Here is a 23,061-nt window from a genome sequence, read left to right as displayed (position 1 = left end):
GCTCCTCCTCTCAGGGAGGGCTCATGGGTCCCAGCAGGTGGGCTTCCCAATATGGCATCTGCGTGCAGTGCTCGGTCATGGGACATAATTCCTGGAGCCTGCACAGTCCAGGCTCAGGCTCACTTGTCCAGCCACCCAGAACCTTTACTGGGAGCCTCTACGTGACCACAGTAGCCTGGGAAGCAAAGGACAGCTGTGGACACCCCACAGACCCTCCCCACCTTGAGAGGCAGAGAGGTGAGTTAGTGTCCTAGAGCTGCGGGGGGCTGGCTCTGGTGACCCCGTTTCTTCTCTCCCCTCTCCGGAAGCCTGAGATGCTGGGTCTCAGATGCTGAGCCCACCTGGATGACCCAGGAGCTCCACCAGAGACTCCACCTAACCAATGATGCCAAAAGCTTGAGGGGTAATGATTCTGGCGTCAGCCTTGCTGGTCTCCCCAGGTCAGGGAATTCCACGGGACAAAGTGAGATGGGCAGTCCCCAGGCTGGTCCCAGAAAGGGCAGGGCCTGCGGTCCTTGCACCTCCTCTTCATGGCTCTTGGTGTCTTTCTCTGTGGGCTGGGGCAATGCGTCTGCTTCACGGGGCTGCCGAACGAACATGGCGCTGCCTCTGGCGAGCGTCTGTGTCCAGCCCTCCCCTGGACAGGGGCTGCCTAATCGCTCAGTTATACTAAAGGTGAACGTTTTCTTTGCCATCTTTTATTTATTTATTTTTTCTGGTAAAAATCTCTGGTTTAGAAATACCCTAGATTTGGAAGCCAGAGGTACAGATTTTAACTTAGGAGGTGCCACTAATTCACTGGCAACTTGGGGCCCCGGTTTCCTCATCTGCAAAATGGAGACAGTGGTGCCTGTAGCCCACGTCCTGGGTGAGGTCGTTCCAGAATCCCACTGCGGCATTACGGCATCTGCTCTCTCCCAGAGACACTCCCTCTCTTCATTTGATGTTTTTATAACACTTTCTTCTGGCCCGTGAACTATGTTTTATACAGATTATCCTAAATTAAAAATTAAACTGTTCAGTAAATTGGATGCTGATCTGGACCGGACACCTCCAGGTGGCATCCCCCGTTGACAGCCGGGCTTCCTCTGTCCGCACTGAGGCTGTAAAAAATGTATCAGATGCACCATGTGCTGCACGGGTCCATGAATGTGTGACGCCCTGAGCAGGGAGATCTGCAGGGGCAGAAGGCAGACAAGCAGTTGCCTGGGCCTGGGGCGATGGGCGTACCGGGACAGCTAAGGGTTTGCGTTCTTTTGGGTGATGAAAATGTGCTAAAATGGACTGTGGTGATGGTTGCACAAACCTGTGAATATACTAAAAACCATTGAACTGTACACTTTAAAGGGTGAACTGTGTATGTGAATGATATCTCGATAAAGCTATTAAAAACCAAGAAAAACAAAAAGTGACAAAGTTAGCCAGAGGAAGGCCCCGTGCCCATTACAGAGTCACACTCCTGCAGGTGACTGGGGGACTGGAAGCCGTCCCCAGGGCAACCCGGGGGCCCTGTGCTGAAGATGGCAGGGCCCCTGGGGGCACCTGTGTCACCCCAGGGGAACCCTCCCCTCCAGGAACACTTGGGTTGAACAGGGCAGACCAGCCCCACTGAAGACCTGTGAACTGTTACATCCTCTGCTCCAACAGAGGTTTCTGACTTCTAGGACTGGAAGCCAGGTTGGTGAGTTAACACCTTTGGTGGGACCGTTCAGCCCTGTCCCTGCCCACCCGGACAGACCAGGCAGAAAGGGGAAGGGGTGTGCGGGGAGGGAGAGCCTGTGAGCCCGGTGGGGGTCCGGGGTCCTTGCTGCAGCAGGAAGCTCCAGGCAGGAGAAGGAGCCTCAGCAGGGGCTCAGCCCGCGTTGGTGCACTAGGCTTCCGGGAGGGCAGGCGGGGCCGGGCAGGACCATGGCTCATGGGCCGGTCTCTGTCAACCTTGTCCACTCCCCGGTGAGCTGGCACACAGACCACTTGCTGAGCGGGCGGTGGGCAGAGCCACGTTAGAGGCCGCTTGCGGACCCTGGCTGCCTCCTCCTGCCCTGGCCGCTGGTGGTCTGTCCAGGTTGCTGGCCGGGCTGGAGGGGGAACACCCTCCGTGCGCCCTGTGGTCAGCTGTGGCACACAGCAGTGAACTTTGCGTTCCCCTTGGGGCCTGCTGACGGCCACACAAATGTCCTCCCTCGGGCTTGGGCACAGCTGCAGGTGCTCTGCTGGTGCCTGACAGCTGGAGACCAGGCCACACACGTGTCCCAGGCGAGGCTGGGCTGAGCGACGTAGGGAAAGGCAAGCCAGGCAGGCCTGGAGGTGCTGACCCACAGGGCACGCGGATGCTCTGCGAAGGGGATGGGGCAGCATCAGAACTCCGGAGCGCCCCTTGGGTGCGCACTGGCAGAGATGGGAAGTCCTCTGAGGCCACCCAGCATGAGGGCAGCCATGGGACACGGCCAAGTCCTGGCAGAGGTGGGTCTCGGTACTCCAGGGCTGGGTGGGCTCGGAGGGGAGGCCCGCACTGCCCCAAGACACCCCCTTCTCTGTCCCTTTGGTACACAGGGGCCAGCAGGGCCCTAAAGAAGTGCACAAAGTGTCCAGCAAGTCATCAAACCTGTCGGATGGACAGAGAGGGCAAGGAGCCCACCGTCAGCCCACCTGGATGCCTGTTCCTGCCTCAGCCCCGAGTCTAAGCAGAGTTTCCGTGGGCTACAAAATGAACGGGTTTCTAGTCTGAATTCGAGAGAAAAACAAATTCAAAACCATCTTCCAACTAAGGTGGATCACCCTAAAACAGATCTGATCCTACCACTCACCTATTAAAAATGCCCCTTCATTTCCCCATTGCTGGAAGGAGATATCCCCAGACAGGGAGCTGGTCAAACGGGCTGGGAAAAGATTCGTGACCCAGAGTTAAGAGAAAAACAGAAGGTTGAAAAATCACATGTGCATTAGGATCCCAACGATGACCTTTTAACATGTGTATGAGCTAAAAGATTGCAAAGAAAAATACACGATTATCGTCACTTCTGGGTGGTGTGATTACAGCTGGACCGTATTCCCTTTTTACATATTTCTTATTTTCCAAGTATTCTGCCACGAGCAGGCACCACTTTTACAATGAGAAATAAACCCTCGGATGCTATGTGCCCTGTTCACTGAGAGGACGTGTGGCCGAGTGGGGGACACAGTCAGAGGGGTCTCTGTGCGTGGCCGGGCGTGGCCTAGCCCTGCACTGACCCCTTGGCAGGGCCACTGCCACACGCACAGGAGGACGGCCTCCCACCCCGAGGCTTTCCCTCTGTGTCCCCTGAGCCCTGGTGGCCTTTGTCTCCGCAGGCCGCCCGGGGCTGTGTGCCCACCAGTTTGCTCCTGTCTTTATTATTTTAAGGTCGGGACATAAATCTCAGAGGTTATCTCCTCACTGAGCTGCGTAATTGCAGACGAGAATCTATTCTTAGCAAAAACTTGCTTTGACAGATTAATACGGCTTAACTTTGCTGGCGATGATACAAAAATTAGCCCTTTCACAGCAATTCTGTTCTCGGAAGGGTTTTTACAAACGGCAGGTAATTAATTCCCTGCGCAGGTCGACAGGGGTTACCATCCTCCCTCACCGGCAGGAGGGGACTTGTGCAGGCGCCTGGGTGAGAGCTCAGTGGCAGCTCAGGCCTGGGGCAGAGGAGCGGCGCTGTGTCTGGGGGCAGGCAGGGCCGCCGCCCTGCAGGCACGGAGCCCCACCTGGGCTCGGGGCCAGGGCTCCATCTGTCACTGCACTGGCCCCGTGGGCCCCCGGTTTCTGATTCTGCCAGGCAGAATCCCAGCAAGGCAGGGAGTGTTCTCCGTTTTGTCGACTGGTGTATCTGGGCACCCGGGAAGAGCGCCTGGCGGGCGGCAGGTGCTCCTGTGCATCTGCTGAATGAATGACGCTGTGAAATAGGCCCTGCTATTCTTTCCACTATACACATGAGGAAACTGTGGCAGAATGATGGATGGATTCAGGGGTCCCCCGGGTGCAGTCCTGCCTTTGAGGGGCTTACAGTTGACAGTGGGAAACAGAGAAGCAAGTATGCCCAGTGAGTGTGTGGGTAGGGTATTCAGGCATCAGTAGGAGTTTGCTGGATGAGGAAACGGGCAAGGGCCTGATATCCCTGTGCCAGGGATAGGTAGGTCCCTGTAGTATTTCATTTCATGCTCACTACAATGTCACAGGGATTTTTATCTTCTTCCCCCACTTTTCATTGAGAGGCATTGGTTGACTTGGCCAAGATCATGCAGTCAGTGGGGAAGCTCAGACTGTAGCTCTGTGTAGTTCCAATTCTGGACTCTTTCCCCACCCTGAGTGGCCCAATGCCTGGGAATGATCCAGGATGCTTGTGGTGGTGAGTTCCCTGTGGCATGCAAGGAGAGAGGCCCTGGAAAGGCCATGTCTGAGCTCAAGGGGGTGGGGGAGAGGGAGTGAGAAGCCTGGCCAGGCTCCCACGGCCCATTCAGCCCTTTCCTGCCTTGCAACTGCTGGTCACTGAGTGCTCACCCTTCTACTCTCACCAGCATGAGCCTGTGTGCCACCTGGGTCCCCGCTAGCCATGCAAGAGCTCGGGGAAGTCCCCACCACTTTGAGAATCCCTTCTCCCTCCCCTCTCTAGGTGGCCAAGGGACTCGGGCAGTCTACACCTGTATTCGTGTAGAAAGGCAGCCCTGGCATAGTGGGACCAGCTCTGGCGTTCATGACACTTGGGCTTTGGCCCAGTTCTGCCACTTACTATGATGGTACATTGCCTTTGGTGGCAGATTAGAAACAAATATCCACTCCCTACCCCTTACCTCCATGGGCAGAGTGTACTTCCTGGGTCCTTGATGTTGGCTAATAAGATCTACCAGATATAACACAAGGAGGCTTGGAATGTGCTTGCGGGTTTCTATTCATCCCCTTGCACCTCTGCTACCACCATGAGAACTGGGCTGAGAGCTGAGACCAGTCTAGAGCAGTTAACTCCCGGACACACGGGCAAGCCCAGCCAGGATCAGTAGAACCACCCGGATGAACCCAGCCAAGAACAGCAGAGCCGCCCAGCTGAGCACCCTCAAATCTGAAGTAGTTGTGTTTGGGGTGGTTTGTTACCCAGAAATTTTGTAAAAGTGAACTGATACACTTCTCTCCCTGACTTGTAGTTAACTCTCTGTAAACAAGGAGTTACACTCAACCCTCCGCACCATACCCAGCAGCAGCAGGTGGTGCATGTGTCCCTGATGGTCCTTCTCAGACATCGCTGCCTCTGACCCTCTGGATTCCTGCAGTAATGTCTTGCGTCCGCCCCACGGGAGGTGCGTGGTGTGAGCAGAGGTACTTACAGGCTTACAGTTGGTGGGTTTTCCATTCATGTCCATGCTGGGTGGTCGCAGGTAATCCCAGTCTCGGCCCTTGTTGTAGGTTATAAGCGTCATCACCTTCCCATCAATTTTTTGGTTTGCCAGAAAGACTCCTTTCACCCCTCTGACCTGGGACAAAAACGCAAGAAAGATTATAGCCCTACCCTGGAGCTCTCATGCCTGAGTGTCGCCGTGCTGAGCGCTCTGGTCACGGCCTCATTTCGCCCTCACAGCGGCCTTGCAGCTGAGGCATGTTCAGGAGGTGAGTGAGGCTTGGAGGGGCCGGGGACCCAAGACTCCGCCCCAGCTGCCACAGCAAGCTAGTTCTGCCTGGCTTCAGGGCCTGAGTGATATTCAGGACCCTGAGCTGTCCTCCCAGGTCCCAACACGAAACTGCAGATGGCGAGTCGTGCACCAGAGTCACCGTCCCCCCAGAGCTCCTGGCTCAGAGCTCAGAATCCCCCGCACTGCTGTTTCTACTGCACCCCCGGCCCCGGGCTTTCCTCTGGGGACCCCCTCAACGCAGCCCCCATTCAAAATAGCAAGTACTGAGGACGGGAGGGCCACGCTGACCCCAGCATGCCCTGGGCAGGGTGTGCTTTGCCTTCATTGCTCAGGGCCGGCCTCACTCCCCAGACGCTGCTCCCTCGGCAGGACCACAGCTGCCATGTCCGGGATAGGGCAGAGCGCGTGCACATGTGTGAGTGTGTGAGTGTGTGAGTGTGTGTGTGTGCAGAGGACAAGTTGAGTGTGTGAGAGAATGTGTATGTGAGTGTGTGAGCATGTGTGTGAGTGTGAGCATGTGTGTATACAGGACAAGTGTGCATGAGTGTGAGAGTGTGTGAGTGTGAGCGTGTGTGTGTATGTGTGAGAGTGTGTGAGTGTGAGTGTGTGTGCTTGTGTGTGAGAGCATGTGTGTGAGTGTGAGCGTGTGTGTATACAGGACAAGTGTGCATGAGTGTGAAAGTGTGTGAGTGTGAGCGTGTGTGAGTGTGAGCATGTGTGTATATGTGTGAGCGTGTGTGCTTGTGTGTGTGTATGTGTGAGCATGTGTGAGTGTGAGCGTGTGTGAGTGTGAGCATGTGTGTGTATGTGTGAGCGTGTGTGAGTGTGAGCATGTGTGCTTGTGTATGTGTGAGCATGTGTGAGCGTGTGTGTGTGTGTGAGTGAGTGTGCTTGTTGGCTATGGACCGTCAGGTGGGTCCCTCCGTGCAGGACTTTGGACCAGCCACAAACCCACCGAGTGGCCGTGTCTGGGAACAGCGTCCCCACACCGGCAGGGGACGCTCTGAAAGGCTGTGTCGCCCCAGCAAGGCAGGCAGGAGAAGGGCACCCAGGGACATCGCCTGGGGGCTTCTTCTCTGCCCAGCGCTCGGTCGAGCAGCCTTCCCGGGGCAGTGGAACGCTGATGTGCCCCGTGACGGCTGGTTCTATTTGGTGATTGCTATTTTATATCTCAGGTGGGTCCCCACGAAAACACTCGACAATAAATAACGTGGATCCCTCCTGTCCTGGGCAGACCAGCAGTTACCGGCCAAGGCCCCGGGGGGGTCTGGCTGGCCGAGCATCAGCTCCGGGTATCGACGTGGCTTTGTGTAACTGCCGCTCCGTGGCTGTATTCATTTTCTGTGGCTGCTATAAAAGATTATCACAAATTGTGTGGCTTAAAACAGCAGAAATTATTCTCTGGGAGGCTGGAGTCCAAAACCAAGGCGTCGCAGAGCCATGCTCCCTCGCAGGCTCTGGGGGAGGGTCCCTCCTGCCTCTCCTGGCGCCCGGTGGCTCCTGGCCTTCCTCGGCTTGTGGCCGCACCTCTGCCTCATTTTCTGCACCCGTGGCTCCTCCTCTGCCTCTGTGCAGACGTGAGGGTAGGACTCAGCCCCCCAGGATGATTCAGGGTGATTTCGGCTCGAGCCTCCCACTTAATTATGCTGCAAAGGCCCCTTTTCCAATAAGGTCCCACGGCAGGCTCCGGGTACGAGGACGTGGGCAGGCCTTTTGGGGGGCCACCATTCAGCCCACGGCAATGCCTGCCTCCCAACTGTGACCAGGGATCCTCAGAGGCAGGGGAGGGACTGTGTCCCCTGAGTCCCCACTTCTAATCCAAGCTCCAGCAGGGAGAGGAGCCCGAGAAAGGTTTGCTGTCTTGCCTTGAAGCCGGGTGTGCCCTGCAGAGGGACAGACCTGACGTGCTGGCCCCCCGGGGCGGTACTTGCCAGCGACATCTGGAACAAATGTCTTTGCTGGATGAGCTACTGGGTGCACAGTAACCATGACAGTATCAGCTCCGGCCGCACGCAGCAGACCTCAGGTGCCAGGCCCCACACCAGCCCCTCCGCGTGTTACACCGAATCCCCAGAAGAGGCAAGTGCTGGGGACACAAAGCTGTGCTGTTCTCCCCGTCTAACAGGACTGATGATGTCTTTGAATCCTCACAGCAACCCTGGGAGGAAGGTGCTACTACCATCCCTGTTTCACATGGGGAAGCACAGGGAGGTTAGGTAACCTGCCTAAGGCCACACAGCAAACAAATACCAGAACATGGACGTGAACCCAGGCAGTCGGGCTCCAGAGTTGGGCCTGTATCCACCAGCCTGATCCCTGTTTGATGGATCTTGGGAAAGTGACGTCACTTGTGAGGGCCTCCAGCTAGTGCTGCCTTTGGACCTGGCCGTCATCAGTCTCTTTCTGTTCCTCATTCCCCTTCCCTCGTGGGCTTGGCGCACAGATTTGTGCTGCTCCCTGCTTCCTCCCCTGGCTAGCTTTTGTGCGGCCTCAGCTCAGTCTTTGCACCGCCCTCTCCAGGAAGCACTCCCTGACTGCTGCTCCGGGCTGGCCAGTCGCCCCTATATGGTGTCCCCAGGTGCTTGGGAGCCAGTCTTCCTGCTCCATGAGGGCTGGACATGGCATCTCTGCCTGTGTCCCGAGGGCGGGGCCCAGGGCATGGCTTGTGGCACATGCATCACAGACGCTGTGGCCCGATCAGCCCAGGGAAGCTGGCCCTGTCTGAGCTTCCCCGGCCTTGGCATCTCTCCTCCGCCTCCCAGCGGGGCTGCGTCATGCGGCAGCCAGGACAGCACCTCCAGAGCCAGGTCTGTGACCTGCGCGTCCTGCTCAGAGGCTCTGCAGGACAGAGCCTTTGGGGCCCAGGGGTCCCTGCCTTGGGCAGGAGAAGGGCCCCCTGCAGGGCAGCATTCAGCAAGCAGCAACTGCTGGGGAGCGACCCTGAGAAACGGGTTCTCACTGTGAACAAATGATTCCATCCATTACTTTCCTGGCGACGGTTGCTCCCGCTGCTGACGACAGGGGAGAGACGAACGCTGAAGCCACCATGCTGGCTCCGTCCGGGAGGGGCCTACTGCTCACAAGCCCGTAAACGAGAATGTCTGCCCAAGGCTCCACTGGCCACCCATGTGACACACTGCCCTGCCCTGGCAGGGATGAGAGGCCACCATGTGCCAGCAAGGAACTCAGCTCACGTGTCACCTACCTGTGGCCTAATGGCACAGGAGTGTGGCCCCCTCACCGGGGCCTCCCACGGGCGGGCCACGCAGGAGGAACCTGGGGGTGGAGGGGAGAGGGTCCCCAGAGGAGGGGCCCAGCTTGGAGCAGACAGACCTGGACTAGTCCAGGGTTTCCTGCGCATGTCTGGGTCTGTCTGGGCAGCCTCAGTTTCCTGACTTGTAAGTGGACTGAGGGGTCCCCCTCGCTGGCTATGGTGTCAATAGGAACCAAGGACATGGCCCGTGAGTGGCCTGGCCTGGGTGGGGCCGCTGGGTGTCTGAGGGACGTCGGTGGGATCCGAGAAGTGAGCTGGCACAGTGCACGGGCTCCCTCGGGCCGGGGCCCTGGGCCGGAGCGGGTTCTCCCTCACTGTAAGAGTACCTGCGGAACTTCCTCTTGGCCTGCGCAGCCTAAGCTCTGTTTGCAGGCCCCAGGGACAGAGCACGGGGGAGACGGGGGAGAGAGGGGCGGAGGGCTGTGGGCGGGCAGGCCTGGCGCCACAACCACACCCGCGGTCCCACCTCGAGGATGTCGATGACCACGCTCCCCTCGGCCTGCCGCGAGCTGCGCACGTCCCTCAGCGCCAGCGCGTAGCCCACGCCGCGCGGGTCCGACTGGTACAGGTTGTAGGTGTCTGCCTGGTGCCACTCCTGCACCGCCACAAACACCTGGTTCTCGTCCGTGCTGACGATCTGCAGGTCCTGGGGGGACACGGGGGGCATAGGGTCAGAGATGGGCTGAGGGTGGCGGGGGAGGAAGGGGAGCTGGCGGCAGCGTCAGCCTGACCTGGAGCTGCATCTGGGCTCTGCGGCTGTGGACAAGCCCCACTACCTCCTGGGCCCCCATTTGCACACCTCTAAACTAGGGGTGACCCGGGACCCTCCGCACCTGGGGTGGGAGGGTGGCCAGGGACACCTGCTCCTCCTCGTCCCACACCAGGCAGTCTGTCCCCCGTCCAGCAGGGGAGGAGGCATCCTACCTCCGTGCAGCCCCCAGACGGTCAGCGTGACTCGGCTGCCCACCCCCCCCCCATCTAGAGGATCAGTGAGTCCTCTACTCCTTCATTCACTCACCACATATTTGTTAAGCACCTACTATGTGCCAGGCACGGTCTAGGCACTGGGATACAGTGGAAAACCAGATGTTGTCCCCACCCTTTTCAACATGGCAGGCACGGGGAGTCTGGGAGTCCGCTCAGCTCAGGTCCTGGGCTGCAGCTGTCGCACTGACACACGAGCTGCCACCCATCCACAGCCCCTGCGTCAGCCCCAAGCCGGCACCGGGCCCGTGGGCACACAGCCTGGTGCGGAAGGCAGAGAAGGAGCCCGACAAGGACCCCACAGCGTGGTCAGGGAGGCCTCCCCAGGTGAGCCTGGGAGGGAAAGTGCTGGGGAAGGGGAAGCCACGGCGAAGGCCCCAGCCTCGGTTCCTGCTTCTGGGAGCAGGTGGCTCAGGTGGCTCCAGAGTGGGCTCAGCACACTGGTCTCAGGTTCAGGTCCAGATTGTGGGTTTTGTTCTTTTTTTTTTTTTTTTTTCAGACAGGATCTCACTCTGTCACCCAGGCTGGAGTGCAGTGGCATAATCATAGCTCACTGCAGCCTCAAACTCCTGGGCTCAAGTGATCCTCCTGCCTCAGCCTCCTGAGTAGCTGGGACTACAGGTGTGCACCACCACACCCGGCTAATTTTTTAGTTTTTGTAGAGACAGGGTCTCACTGTGTTGCCCAGGCTGGTCTCGAACTCCTAGCCTCAAGTGATCCTCCCACCTCGGCCTCCCAAAGTGCGGGGACTACAGGTGTGAACCACCAAACCCAATCCCAGTTCCAGATTTTTTAATTCAGAAAAAAACCAAAACTGAATCAAATACAAAAGAAAATAGGGGATAACTTTGGTTTCTTGCTTTTCTTTTCTCCCGCGTGGGAGGCACGAGAAGAGACATCGGCTCAGCTCACTCTGAAGCCATCACGAGCTTTTACCCCGCAGCCGCTATCGCTCGGCCTTTCTCGCTTGGAAACTTACTGCCTGCTGGCAACACAGCTGCCAGGACACAGGCGCGGAGGATGGACGGCGGAGGAGAGGCCAGGCCGGCATGTGGCTGGGGCAGCCTGAGGATGCGCCTCACTCTACCTTTTCTCATCTGAGGGGAGGGCGCAGGGAGGTCACTGCTTTTCTGCGTGGTGACAGACCGAGTCCCTACCCTGCTGCTGGAGCGTGGTCTCCAGTTGGGGCAGGTCTGGCAGGTCGCTCGGGGCCAGGCTGGACGCCTGAGTGTGAGACTGGACCCCGCCCCTCATCACCTGCCTGTCCCCTGCACCACGGAACCACAAGGGGCTCTGCAGAAGAGGGGTGCCGTGCTGGGAAGCACCTACCATGCACCCCACAGACAGGGAGGACCCCATAGCCACACAGACTGGGGCCTGTGTCTCAGGACATGAATCTAACACACAGAAACAACCGGAACCAAGACACGCATAACCGGGGCAGGAGCACAGGGCAGGCCCAGGGCCTGGCGGGTCCTATCTATGCAGTGGGACCACAGGGTGCTGCGTGTGAGGTGCCTGCAGGTGGCAGGCTGGTTTCTGCTCTTTTCTCCCTGCCTTGGCACCCTGCCCCCATTTACTGGGCATTCTCTGCCCCTCCGGGGAGGCCTGACCACTGGTCCATGCCATGGCAGAGAAGTGGCCCCTGCAGTCAGATTGCCCTGCAGGGGGACTGGGGGGCTGGTGAGATGACGGGTGCTTCGGGCTCAGGGGGTGCCTTGGCTTCAACTGCACAGCCAGGGTTCAGTATTCACAGTGGCTGCGTTAATTCCTCAGTTCACAATTTGCCTCCTCTGGACTGTAAATGCACTGGGTAAGTGTTTTTTACAATCTGGGAGACAAAGGAAAACGTGAAAGTGTCTCAAAGTTACTTGTACTGCCACCCTAGAGAGATTATTTTTTTAATCTTTATTTTTAATTACTATGGGTACATAGTAATCATACATATTTATAGAGTAGATGTGATGTTTTGATACAGGCACACAATGGGAATTAATCAAATCAGGGTAACTGGGGTATCCACCACCTCAGGTATTTATCATTTCTTTGTGTTAGGAACATTCCAGTTCCATTCCTTTAGTTATTTTAAAGTGTACCCTAACTAATTGTTGATTGTAGTCACTTTGTTGTGCTATCAAATATTGCTCATTCTATCTACTGTATTTTTGCGCCCATTGATCCATCCCCACTTTACCCCTCCCTCCCTGCTACCCTTCCTAGCCTCTGGTAACCCTCCTTCTCTGTCTCCGTGAGCTCAATTGTTTTAGTATTTAGCTCCCATATGTGAGTGAGAACATGCAAGATTTGTCTTTCTGTGCTTGGTTTATTTCACTTAACATAATGTTCTCCAGTTCCATCCATGTTGTTGCAAACGGCAAGATTTCAGTCTTTTTGTGGCTAAATGATATTCCATTGTGCATATGTACCACGATTTCTTTATCCATTCATCCATTGGTGGACACAGGTTGATTCCATACCTTGGCTATTGTGAACAGTGCTGCAGTCAACATGGGAGTTCAGAGACCTTTTCGATATACTGAATTCCCTTCTTTTGGGTGTCTACCCAGAGTGGGATTGCTGGGTCACAGGGTAGCTCTATTTTTAGTTCTTTTGAGGAAACCCCATACTGTTCTCCATAGTTCTCCATAGTGGTTGCACTATTTTACATTCCCAACAGTGTACGGAGGGTTCCCCTTTCTCCACATCCTCACCAGCATTTGTTAATTGCCTTTTTGATAAAAGCCATTTTAACTGGGGTGGGATGAAATCTCATTATCGTTCTGATTTGCATTTCTCTGATGATTAATGATGTTGAGCATTTTTTCATGTACTTGTTGGCCATTTTTATGTCTTCTTTTGAGAAATGTGTATTCAGATCCTTTGCCCGTTTTACTTTACTTTAATTAATTAATTTATTTTTTGACACAGAGTCTCACTCTGTTACCCCAAGTAGAGTACAGTGGTGTCATTATAGCTCACAGCAACCTCAAACTCCCGGGCTCAAGCAATCCTCCTGCCGCAGTCTCCTGAGTAGCTGGGACTACAGGCACATGCTTTGCCCATTTTAAAAATCAGATGATTATATTTTTTCCTATTGAGTTGTTGGAGCTCCTTATATGTTCTAATTATTAATCCCTTGTCAGATGGGTAGTTTGCAAATATTTTCTCCCATTCTGTGGATTGGAGAGACCTAATATTAATATTTGAAAATGTTTATGTTTGGGCTTTTTCCCAAGCGTGATACATATATTTTTCATGTATACTTTATAGCTTGCTCTTTCACATTGTATGGGGAGTAGTTTCCTCTGCTGTTAAAATTATCTATAAACACCGCTTTTAATGACTGCATGATATTCCATTTTGTGGATAGACTAGATTTTATTGAACCATTTCCCAACTGGTAAATCCTTAGTGTTTTCAACATTATTGCAAGACAATCGTGAACATTCCCAGACGTAGATCTCTGCCTCTCTGGTTATTTCCTTACTGCAAGTTCCCAAGAAGGGAAATCGCTGCAATGGAGACTGGGGACATTTTTAAAGCTCATGTTACTTGTTAAATTGCTGTCCTGAAAGTTTTCATTAGTTCCTTCCCCACCAGCAGGGTTAGAGGGCGCTCGTTCCACTTTATGTGTGCTAATATTGAGAATGGCCTTGTAAAAATATCTGCTGATCACAGAGTTATAAATGATAGGCAATTTTTGCTAAATGTTGTATTTATTTTATTTTATTTTTTGAGAAAAGATAGAAACAGAGGCATTTGTTGACATCATTTTTAAACAAAGGACATGAGAAACATTCACATATATGGCTATGCGGTTGTGCATCGTTGTGTGGCCTGGTTCTCGCCTGGAGAAACACATGGAAGGAAACACCAAGGTTCCCAATGTTTGTTATCAAGTGGAATTAAGTTTGCTTATAAGTAGCAGAAACAGGCAAAAAAAAAAAAAAAGGCAACTGAGACAAGATAGAAGCTCATTTCTCTCCTATGTAAAAGAAGTCTGAAAATAGACAGTCCAGCTTGGAAGTGCCACAAAGTCACCAGGGACAGAGGCTCCTTTCTTCCAGGTCACCACTCCCTGTCCCTGTCCCCATGTGGCTCTTGTCCTCATGGTCCAAGGTGAGTGCTGGAGCTCCGGCCGTCACACTGACACGCGAGGCAGCGGGGAGGAGGGGAAGAAAGGCTGACCTTTGACAGAAGGCTCTGAGAGGTCACACAGGACAATGCTGCTAGCATTGTGTAGGCCAGATTCTAGAAGCATGACCACATGCAGCTGCAAGGGAAGCTGGGAAATGCAGTCTTTCAGCTGGGAAGCAAGGTACTGGCTAAAGTTCAGTGTTGGTTAAACTAGGATGAAGGGCAGAATGGATACTGAGAGTTCCCCAGGAGCTTCCTCCAGGAGGTGAGGCAGTCAGGGGAGGAGGAATGAAGAGGCAGCTGGAAATGGTATTACACCTTATAATATTATACTGTATTACAATGGTATATATACATATTATTCTATTAGTTATGGCGAATACATTTGAAAGGAGTAATTTTGGAAAAGTTTAAAAGCATTTGTACTGGACATGATTGGGGCAATTTCGCCATGGACGTTTATATAAAATTCATGGAACACCTTCATCAAATTCTTTCAGCACTTTGCACTTGTCAGCTCATGGCCTGCTGCCTCTGGGCTCCCGGTGAGCAACCTGCTGATCGTCTTACCGAGCATTGCTTGTACGGGACAAATCATTTCTCTCCTGCTGCTTTCGAGGTTCTCTCTTTGTCTCTGTCTTTTGACAGGTTGATTACGTGTCTTGGTATGAGTCTCCCTGTGTTTATCCTTCTTGGAGTTTGGCGAGCTTTTTAGATATTTATATTCATGTCTTTCATCAATTTTGGGAAGTTTTTGGCCATTATTTCTTCAAATGATCTCTCTGCCCCATCTCTCATCTTTTCCTTCTGCAATCCCCACAATGCACGTGCTGGTCTGCCGGATGGTGTCCAAGGGTCCCTTAGATGGCATTCACTTTCGTTAATCTTTTTTCTCTCTGTGCCTTAGACTTGATAATTTCAATTGCCCTGTATTTAAGTTCCCTAATTCTTTCTTCTGCTTTTCAAATGTGCTTTTGAATTCCTCCGGTGAATTCAAATAATTCTCAATTATTCTCTTTAGCTCTAGAATTTCTTTTTGGTTCATTTTTATGTTTCCTATCTCTTTATTGGTATTTCCATTTTGTCCATGCATCATTTTCTTGTTCGGTCCGTGTTTCTCGTTAGTGCCTTGACCACCCGTATTAAAGTCTTTGTCTAGCGGGTCTGCCATCTGGTCTTTCTCAGAGGTTTCTGTTGATTTTTTCCTTGGAATGCATGTTTGTGTGCCTCATAACTTATTTTATGTCAAAAACTGGACATCTGAATATAATGTCTAATCTAATAATATGGTAACTCTGGTACTTAGATTGTTCCCTTTCTGCAGGGCTTGCCATCTTTTGTTTATATTTTTGATTGCTGTAGGCTGTCTCTGTGCCAAGGATCGCCTTACATGTAAACATAGGTCTGAGGCCTTTTCTGAGTTGTGCTTTTCCCTGGGCGTGCACGGGGACTGTCTAAATCCCCCATACAAGTGGTTGCTTCGAACGTACTAGTCCTTCAATGTCTGGCTCCCAAAAGGGGACACTAAAGGGGGAAAAATAGGCTCTAGCCCTTTAAGTCCCCTGGAAGCCACTTCAGCGAGTGCGGTGGCGACAGTGGTGCCCATCTGGGCATCTGCACCTGCACGGGCGGGTCAGCAGCGGGCAGCAGTCACGGCGCAGACCCTGGGACTGGGAGCACAAGTCCTTACTGCCCGCTCTGGCTCCCGCGAGCTGTGTGCGGCCGCTCAGGGACACAGGCACATTCGCCGGCCACAGGGGAGGGGCGGGCATGGGGGGCCTTCACCACGCTAAGAGCTGAAATTCTCAATATTAACCTTTTTTTAAAAAAAAAATAACTCATAGCCACAGAAGCTGTGATGTCAAAATTAGCCTTGATAAACCACTCAGGCCTTCACTTGGAAACTGCAGCCTTCGAACAGACTTCAGATTCCAAAGCAGCCATGGGACAGATGCTTCCAGTGCAACTGCTGTCTAGGCAGGGAGACGGGGTCCTGGCGCTTTCTCCTCTGCCATCGTCCCTGGTGTCACTTCCTCCTTTATTCTTGTGGTCTGTGAATATTAATTTACTTTAAATACATTATTCCAAATACAGGAATATTTTACTTTAAAGTAAATTTGCATTTACCCCTTTTTATGAATGTTTTTTATATAATTGATAGTTATTTGTATTTTCTTCTCTTTTGTGTGTTTATAGCCTTGGCCTATTTTTTTTCCCCTCTCTTAGGGAACTTGAGTATTTTTTTAAATAAAATCATTACAAGTAAACAATTCAAACAAAGGATATTGGCACATATAAGAAAAACTGTTTAACCTTTATAGTTTTCACAGATAGGTAAATTAAAACACCAGAAGGGTATCATTTGTATCCTTTAACATAGAAGGAAGATAGAAAAAAATGATAAAACACAAAATTTGGCAATGCTGTGCTGAAACTGATCTACTCTAACTTTGCTGGTGTCAGGGTGGAAGTGTTTTAGAAAGCAACAAAGCTACACAAATACTTGTACCTGTTGTCCCAAAGTCCTTCTTAGCCTTTAACTTAAGAGAATTAAAAAGAAATACCCGCAGGCACAAATATGTTCATTGCAGCACTGTTTGTAATTATGAAAAATGGAAAGAGCCCAAATGTCCAAATGAGAAGAGTGTGGCTTAGCTGAACAGGCTACGGTCTCCTCAGCTCAAAGTTGTGCCGTCATGTAAAGTGGGTATCGGCATTCTAGAAAAAGTCTCAGGCTGCAACGTCCTGTGGAAGCAGGCTGGAGGGGGAGCGCCTGCTTGTGATTAGGCTACACGAACGTCGCTTTGGCATATGGCTGAAGACTGCAGGGTCGGGGTGGGGGACATAAACAGGGACAGCGTGGACAGGGAGGGAGGTTTGTGGGCGAGGCCCCTGCAACCCGATTTCTATTGTTCTCATGCTGCTACTCAGGCAATGAAAAAAAGAAACAGAAAAAAGTTGGGGGTGGCGTGGGGGTAGAAAACAGGCAAGAGGTACAAAGTCACCAGAAAACAACAAAATCCGATTAGGAAATTCCATTAGCCAGTTCTGAGAACCAGCTGCGAGGGGAACCCGGGTGGGCTGCTCTCCTGGGCGGCGAAGCTCTGGGCAACGAGAGTGTGAGGGGCCCCCGCAGGGCGCCGGGCCGCTTCCGGGGAGCACCCCGACCCCCGGCATCCTCAGCTGCCCTCACTGGGTCCTGGGCGCGGACCCCTGAGCGAGGACACTGAGAGCCACTACAAATGCCACCCGCTCTGGACGGGTTCCTGGTCTTCCCTAGGGCCTGAATGACGTGAAGCTGTGTCTGTCATTTCTGTCGTCCCCTTATGACCCTGGGCCGTACCTCTTAGTAGAGCCTCACGAGTCTTTTCCACGACCCCCAGTTTCCACAGAGACGGGGCAAGAAGGAAGCCGGTGTGAAACGCACAATGCTGAGGGCTCGCAGTGGGGGACACGCCATGGTGCTTCCTGCAAATCTCACCGACGACTTTGAGAAACACACACTGGGACATCACATCTGCAGACGGGGACGCCGAGGTCTGGGAGCCATTGCTCAAAGTCACAGAGGTCTTGACTTGTGGCCATAGGCTCCTCAGAACACCCTTGGAGACAACCTGACCCTGGTCCAGCCACTCCCACGCCCACTACCAGAGGGGGACAGAGACAGCCCCTGGCATGGGCCCGACCCCCAGCCACGCACGCCCCTCTGCAACACTGGGACAGAGGGCCCAAGACACAGGAGGCTTCTGATGGCACAGCCCCTAGGGCCACTGCCGCAGGGGCCAAGGGAAAGCCTCTCACATCTGAAACAGTCCCTCCCCCCCAGGGATGCCAGCTGCCTTTGCCTGGACTGAAGCCATTAGCTTGCAGTTTGCTCAGCCAAGCCTGGAGTCAGTCTACTAAGGTTGCTCCTTTCCTTCTTTCCTTTCCTTTCTGTTTTTTTCTTTTCCTTTCCTTTTTTTAAAGAGAAGTTTCAAGAAGGCCTCCTGGACTTTTCCTATCTCTGGCTCCCCAGTGCAGAAGCTCATGTGCCCAAGGACTTTATCACAATCTACAGTCCCCAGCTTGGAGGGCCAGGGCAGTGGTGTCCTGTCCTCTACCCACACTCTCTGCCCCAGGGCCTTTGCTTGTGCTCCGCCCCCCATGGAACCACTTTTCCTTGCTCTTCCCAGAGCCACTTCGTGTCCTTTGGACTTCAGATGAAATGTCCCCTCCAGGAGCCTTAATCAGCCACACACTCGCATGTGCACACATGTCCTCTGTCACTCTGTGTCTCGCTCCCTTCACAGCCAATCACAACTTGCAGTTGTTTCGCACAAGTGTCTGTCTCCTCGATCTTCCACCTGTTCCCTGTCTGAAAACCCTGCAGGAGCAGGGACATGGGCGCCTGATCCACAGCCGCAACATCAGCTCCCAGCACAGTTTCTGGCTTATGTTTGGTGCTCAGTAAATCCGTGCAGAGGCAGGGGAGGCTCAGTCTGTGTTGCTAAATTATGCATGTGGGGCAGCAGTCTGTAACGCACATCCTCTGACCGTCCCCTGGAGGGGACTGTGGCATGAGCCTGGGTTGACTCACTTGGGCCTGGGTTTGAGACCTGCTTTGGTGTCTGACTAGCTGTGTGGCCTTAAACAGGCTCCTCAGCTTCTCTGAACTTATCACCTCCTCTGTGAAGCGGGAATGACATATAAGCAGGGTTGGGATGGTGGAGCTAGGCTCTGAGGCAGGGCCAGGGGCAGAGTTGGGGCAGATCTGCCCCCAAATCCCCCTTGTTTGCTTGTCCAGGCTAGGGGAAGGATGTAGCATTAATTGAGCACCTACTATGTGCCACACACCCTACAAGGTGGCTGGAGTGCAGCGGTGCATGAAACAGAAATTGTCTCCACCCCTGGCAATGCCGGACAAGAGCAGGGACAAACATAGGAGCTGGGGTCCCCAGCGCCCTGGGCATCAGGAATAAGGGTGGGATGAGGGCAGAAAACCGAGGCCTAGACCAGCCTGGAGAGTCACTAGTGAGTGACATGTCCCCTGAAACATCACATGTGCAAAAGTTCTGGTGAAAGACAAAGCAGGCAGAGGGAAGAGCTTGGCAGAGGCTCTAAAACAGGTAGAGGCTGGGCACCTCTGAGGCTGGAAGGGGCTGGGTGGGCTGGAATGGAGGGGGTGTGGGGAGAGTTTTGGAGGAGCATGGCCACACTTGTCCATTCTGACCTGGGACCACCAAGCACCGCCACACCTGCAAGCTCGGGCTCTGGCCCCGGGGCCAGGTAGAATGGGGAGCCACTCTCACCTTGGGCAATGCATACTTCGGCAGCTTCATCAGGACGAATTCATTGCGACGATAAGAGACGTAGTATTTGGTCCGGTTTGTTGATGTTGCCTAGCAGGAGGGAAGAAACACATTTTTAAGGGGCTTGATTTCCTGACAAGTCAGATTCTCATGAATGAAGAACTACAGATTTTATTCAGCTGATGAAAATGCCCCTTTACGTACACCTGCTCTGCTTGAAACAGATAGACTCCTTTATCCCGCAAAGCCCCATATTAAGTGCCCTTCCTCCGGGAAGTCTTCCTCTACTTCCTAGAGTTAGAACTAACCTCTTTCTCCATGCTCTCTCAGCTCCTTGTTCCCCTGCATCCAAGTTACGGAATAAGATGCAGAAAGATCTGTTTCCCGGATCTTCCTTTAAAAAGGGTACTTTGGAGAGTCACTGGGTAGAGGAGGGGACAGGCCAAAGAAAAGCTCAAGCCACAAAAGGTGACCACGAAACCACTGGGTGTGATAAACAAAGCCAGAGGCAACACTTCCTGAGGACTGTGGCATGGCTGCACCCTCCTGGGTGCTTTACCCTGGGCAGCTCATTTGATCCCATAATGAACAGAGGAAACTGAGGCACAGCGCTTGAAAAACTTGCCTCCTAGGTATTATAGTAGAAGAGGCTGGAGAAGAGAGGCCTCTGCTTTCCAGGGAACAAGGAGAAGAGAACAGGGCACGGGAAGGAGTGGGGCAGCCAAAGGGAGAGGACAGTTTCCTGCAGCCGCTGTCTTACCACGTGTGTGTGTTAGGTGTACATGAGTGTGACTGCGTGCCTCTCACATGTTCTCTGTGTGCATCATGTGCACATGCATCCCATGCACGTGTTTGTGCATCCCATAGGAACATGTGTGGTTGTGTGTTCCGTGTGTGAACATGAGTCCTGTGTGTGTGCACACGTGTGTGTCCCATGTTTGTGTGTGCACATGGCAGCACGGTGCAGTGCCTCAGAGCACAGACGTTGCCTGGGTTCAGATTCCAGCTCCAGCCCCTACAAGCCATGTGGCCTTGGAGAGTTACACAAGCTTTCTGAGCTCAGTTTCCCCCTGTAAAATGGGATGACAGTGTCAGAGGCCACCGGATAGGCAGCAGTGGGGACCAGCGTCTGGGGCGTGCAGGTTGGGGGGCTGGTCCCCTAGGAAGCATGACGGTGTTGTATGTGGTTACTGTTGCACACCAACAAATACACAGCAGCCCCTTACAATGGCCAACCACGTGCTGTTGATTGTGACTGCGACAAGGACAAGACAATTCTGTCCATGCAGGCAGGGACTGTGAGGTCTTGGGGGGGTCTGGCCCTCTGTGCCCCCTGAATGGGGAGAGCTGTGGTGCTGGACACACTGGGGTCCTGAGAGCTCAGAGAAACAGCTCCTGGGGTGGAGGAGGCTGGCGGACTTCCTGGAGGAGGCAGCGCCCTGCTCCCTCGGAAGGAAGAGCCACTATTGTGGCAGCGGGAGACAGACCTGCTTAACCCAAGGGAGTGGCTGAGAGAATTCTCTGCCCCTTCTCAGAGTTCCAGGGATGGGGGGAGAAGGCAGCGCCAGGCCTGACCAGCCTCCATGCCCCTCTACACGTTTGTGTCCCTGGAGATGGCACTGCAGGGGCTGGGCAGGTCCCCGTGCCGGGGGCGGGTTCAGGCGAGTCCCCCTGAGGCCAGCCTTGAGCTGCCGGGATGTCCTAATCACAACAAAAACCCTGAAGTGTGAGCTGCTCACGTGTTTTGTGCCGTCCCTCTCACAGAATGACCCACCGGAAGCCTGTGGCCCGGCCAGTGGGGGCACCCGAGCGGCAAGAGCAAGGCGGGAGGTTGACCCGCAGCAGCGCCATGTGTGGGACCCTGCAGGGCATTCCCCAGAGTGACCTCGGCCAGCCTCTGCCAGGGGCCATCCTTGTGGGAAGGGAAGGTCGTGCGGGATTAGCAGACTGAGGCTCAGAGGCGCATCGGGGTCCGAGCCCTGGCGGGGGTCTGAGATACGCCTTCATGCAGCCCGGACCCCTCCCCGAGCAGCCTGGGCCAGGCCCGGTGGCTTCAGCAAAGGACCTGACCAAGAGCCACGCTGCACCCGGACTCCAGGCCCAGGTCTGCTGGGCCAGACGCTGGGGCCCGCCCAGCCTGTCAGTGGCTTCAGGAGGGGCCTAAGCCGCAGGGTCCTCGCACAGCAGCGGCTGCCTCCTCCCCAGGCCGCCCTGTGCCCAGGCTGGGTGGGGCTCCAGGCTTGCCCGGGTCGCCCACTCGTTGGTGGAGGGGCCGGATTCTCTGCTGACTCCCGAGCCAGTGCTCCTTCTGCCAGAGCAGACTGAAGACGTGGCTGTGGGCAAAGGACACTTCAGACACCTGCTGTCCCTGTTGGAAGGGGACTGAGTGCCGCCTGCTCAGATTTGAGGACGTGCAGAGAGGAGATGGGTGCCCACCGCACACCGCCGGGGGCCGCTGGCCTCAGGGAGGGGAACTGCCCAGCGAGGGGGAGAGGAGGCTGGAGGGCCCCACCCCCAGGTGTCGTCACTGGCCGGCTGTGTCACTGGCAGGGCAATTAGTTTTTCTGAGCCTCAGTTTTCTTTTCATTAAAATGGGCCCGCTGCAAACACATGAAATTCTGTGAGTAAGGCCATTTATGGGCATCTGTCACAGAGCAGGGGCTTGGGAGACATGCTGTCACAGTGGCCGGGAGCATGGATGGGGCCACCGCGGGGATCTCCGCTCTTAGATGGATACAGCAGGGCCACCCCAGCACCAGGCCTCTGTTCCCAGAGACAGAAATGCCCTTTAGGACAGGACCACGGGGGTCTCAGAACCAGAGGCCACAGGGACTTGTTGCCACAGAGCAGAAGAGGCTGCAGGCTGCCGGGCAGTTCCGCAGGCCGCGGCGCTCAGACGCACTTCCTGCGTGGCGCGGGGGGCGGGGGGCTGAGGCTTCTCCATCTCAGCAGGGGCCTGGGGCTGCTGAGGACCAGGGCGGGGCCCGAGGTGGGGGGTGGGACAAGCTTTTCCGTGCGGTTGTTGAGAAAGACGGAAACCAGACTGGAGCCCAGACGGAGCCCGGCGGCCCGGCGGCCACAGCGTGCTCTGTGCACTGGACCTGGCTCTTGCTAGAGCCGCCGGGCCTGGGCCTTCTCCAGATCAACACAGACAATGTCACCTGTCACCTAGCGCCCACATCAGACAGGGCCACTCTGTGACAGCAGCAGAGGGAAACAGAAGCGAGACCACTGCACAGCCATGTCTGAACAAAGAGCAGATGTGAATGCTGCCCAAGCCCCCAGGTGACCAGACGCCCCATCCTGGCTGAGACAAGCCATGTGGCTTTAGCCCCCTCCCAGAGACGCCCCTCCCTCTCCATAAGACTGACTGAGGTGCTGGGCAGGACCCGCCTCCCGACAGCACCGCTCAGAGCCCAGGGGCCTCCTCCAGCCTCCCCGGGTTCCCTCCCACAGCCACACCCGACCATCGGGCCTCTAACCCCCTCCCCCAGACGCCGGGTTCCACAGGGTGCACGTCCCCCTCGCTGCAGAGGGAGGGCCACCTGCTCGGCACAGGTGCGCTCCCGGCTCTCAGGCTGGGGGCCCTGGCAGGCCAGACCATGTAAAGTTTAGAAACCGCTCAACACGGATGTGGTTACCAATGAAGCTGACGCTGTCTTTGCTCCAGTGCTCAGCGGGTATTCGCAGAAACACAACGCTAGACGCTGGGAGAACAGGCAGTGAGTGTGGCCC

The 23,061-nt window shown here is 54.6% G+C and overlaps 1 protein-coding gene across 1 annotated transcript in view; it reads right to left on the bottom strand.

Annotated features, from left to right (window-relative positions):
- The window catches only part of SORCS2 (sortilin related VPS10 domain containing receptor 2), a 486,540-nt gene that overhangs the window by 47,349 nt on the left and 416,130 nt on the right, over positions 1–23,061 (bottom strand). Inside the window, exons 8-10 of the mRNA XM_045528260.1 lie at positions 19,327–19,416; positions 9,384–9,563; positions 5,341–5,487 (exon numbers count right to left, since the gene is read on the bottom strand). Of these exons, the coding sequence (XP_045384216.1) occupies positions 5,341–5,487; positions 9,384–9,563; positions 19,327–19,416 (417 nt within the window). The remainder of the gene's footprint in view (positions 1–5,340; positions 5,488–9,383; positions 9,564–19,326; positions 19,417–23,061) is intronic.

The sequence above is a fragment of the Lemur catta genome, chromosome 17 (assembly GCF_020740605.2).
Source record: "Lemur catta isolate mLemCat1 chromosome 17, mLemCat1.pri, whole genome shotgun sequence".
NCBI classification, from domain to species: domain Eukaryota; kingdom Metazoa; phylum Chordata; class Mammalia; order Primates; family Lemuridae; genus Lemur; species Lemur catta.
Note: the sequence above shows the minus strand (reverse complement) of the source record. Positions and strands in the feature narration are given on the sequence as shown.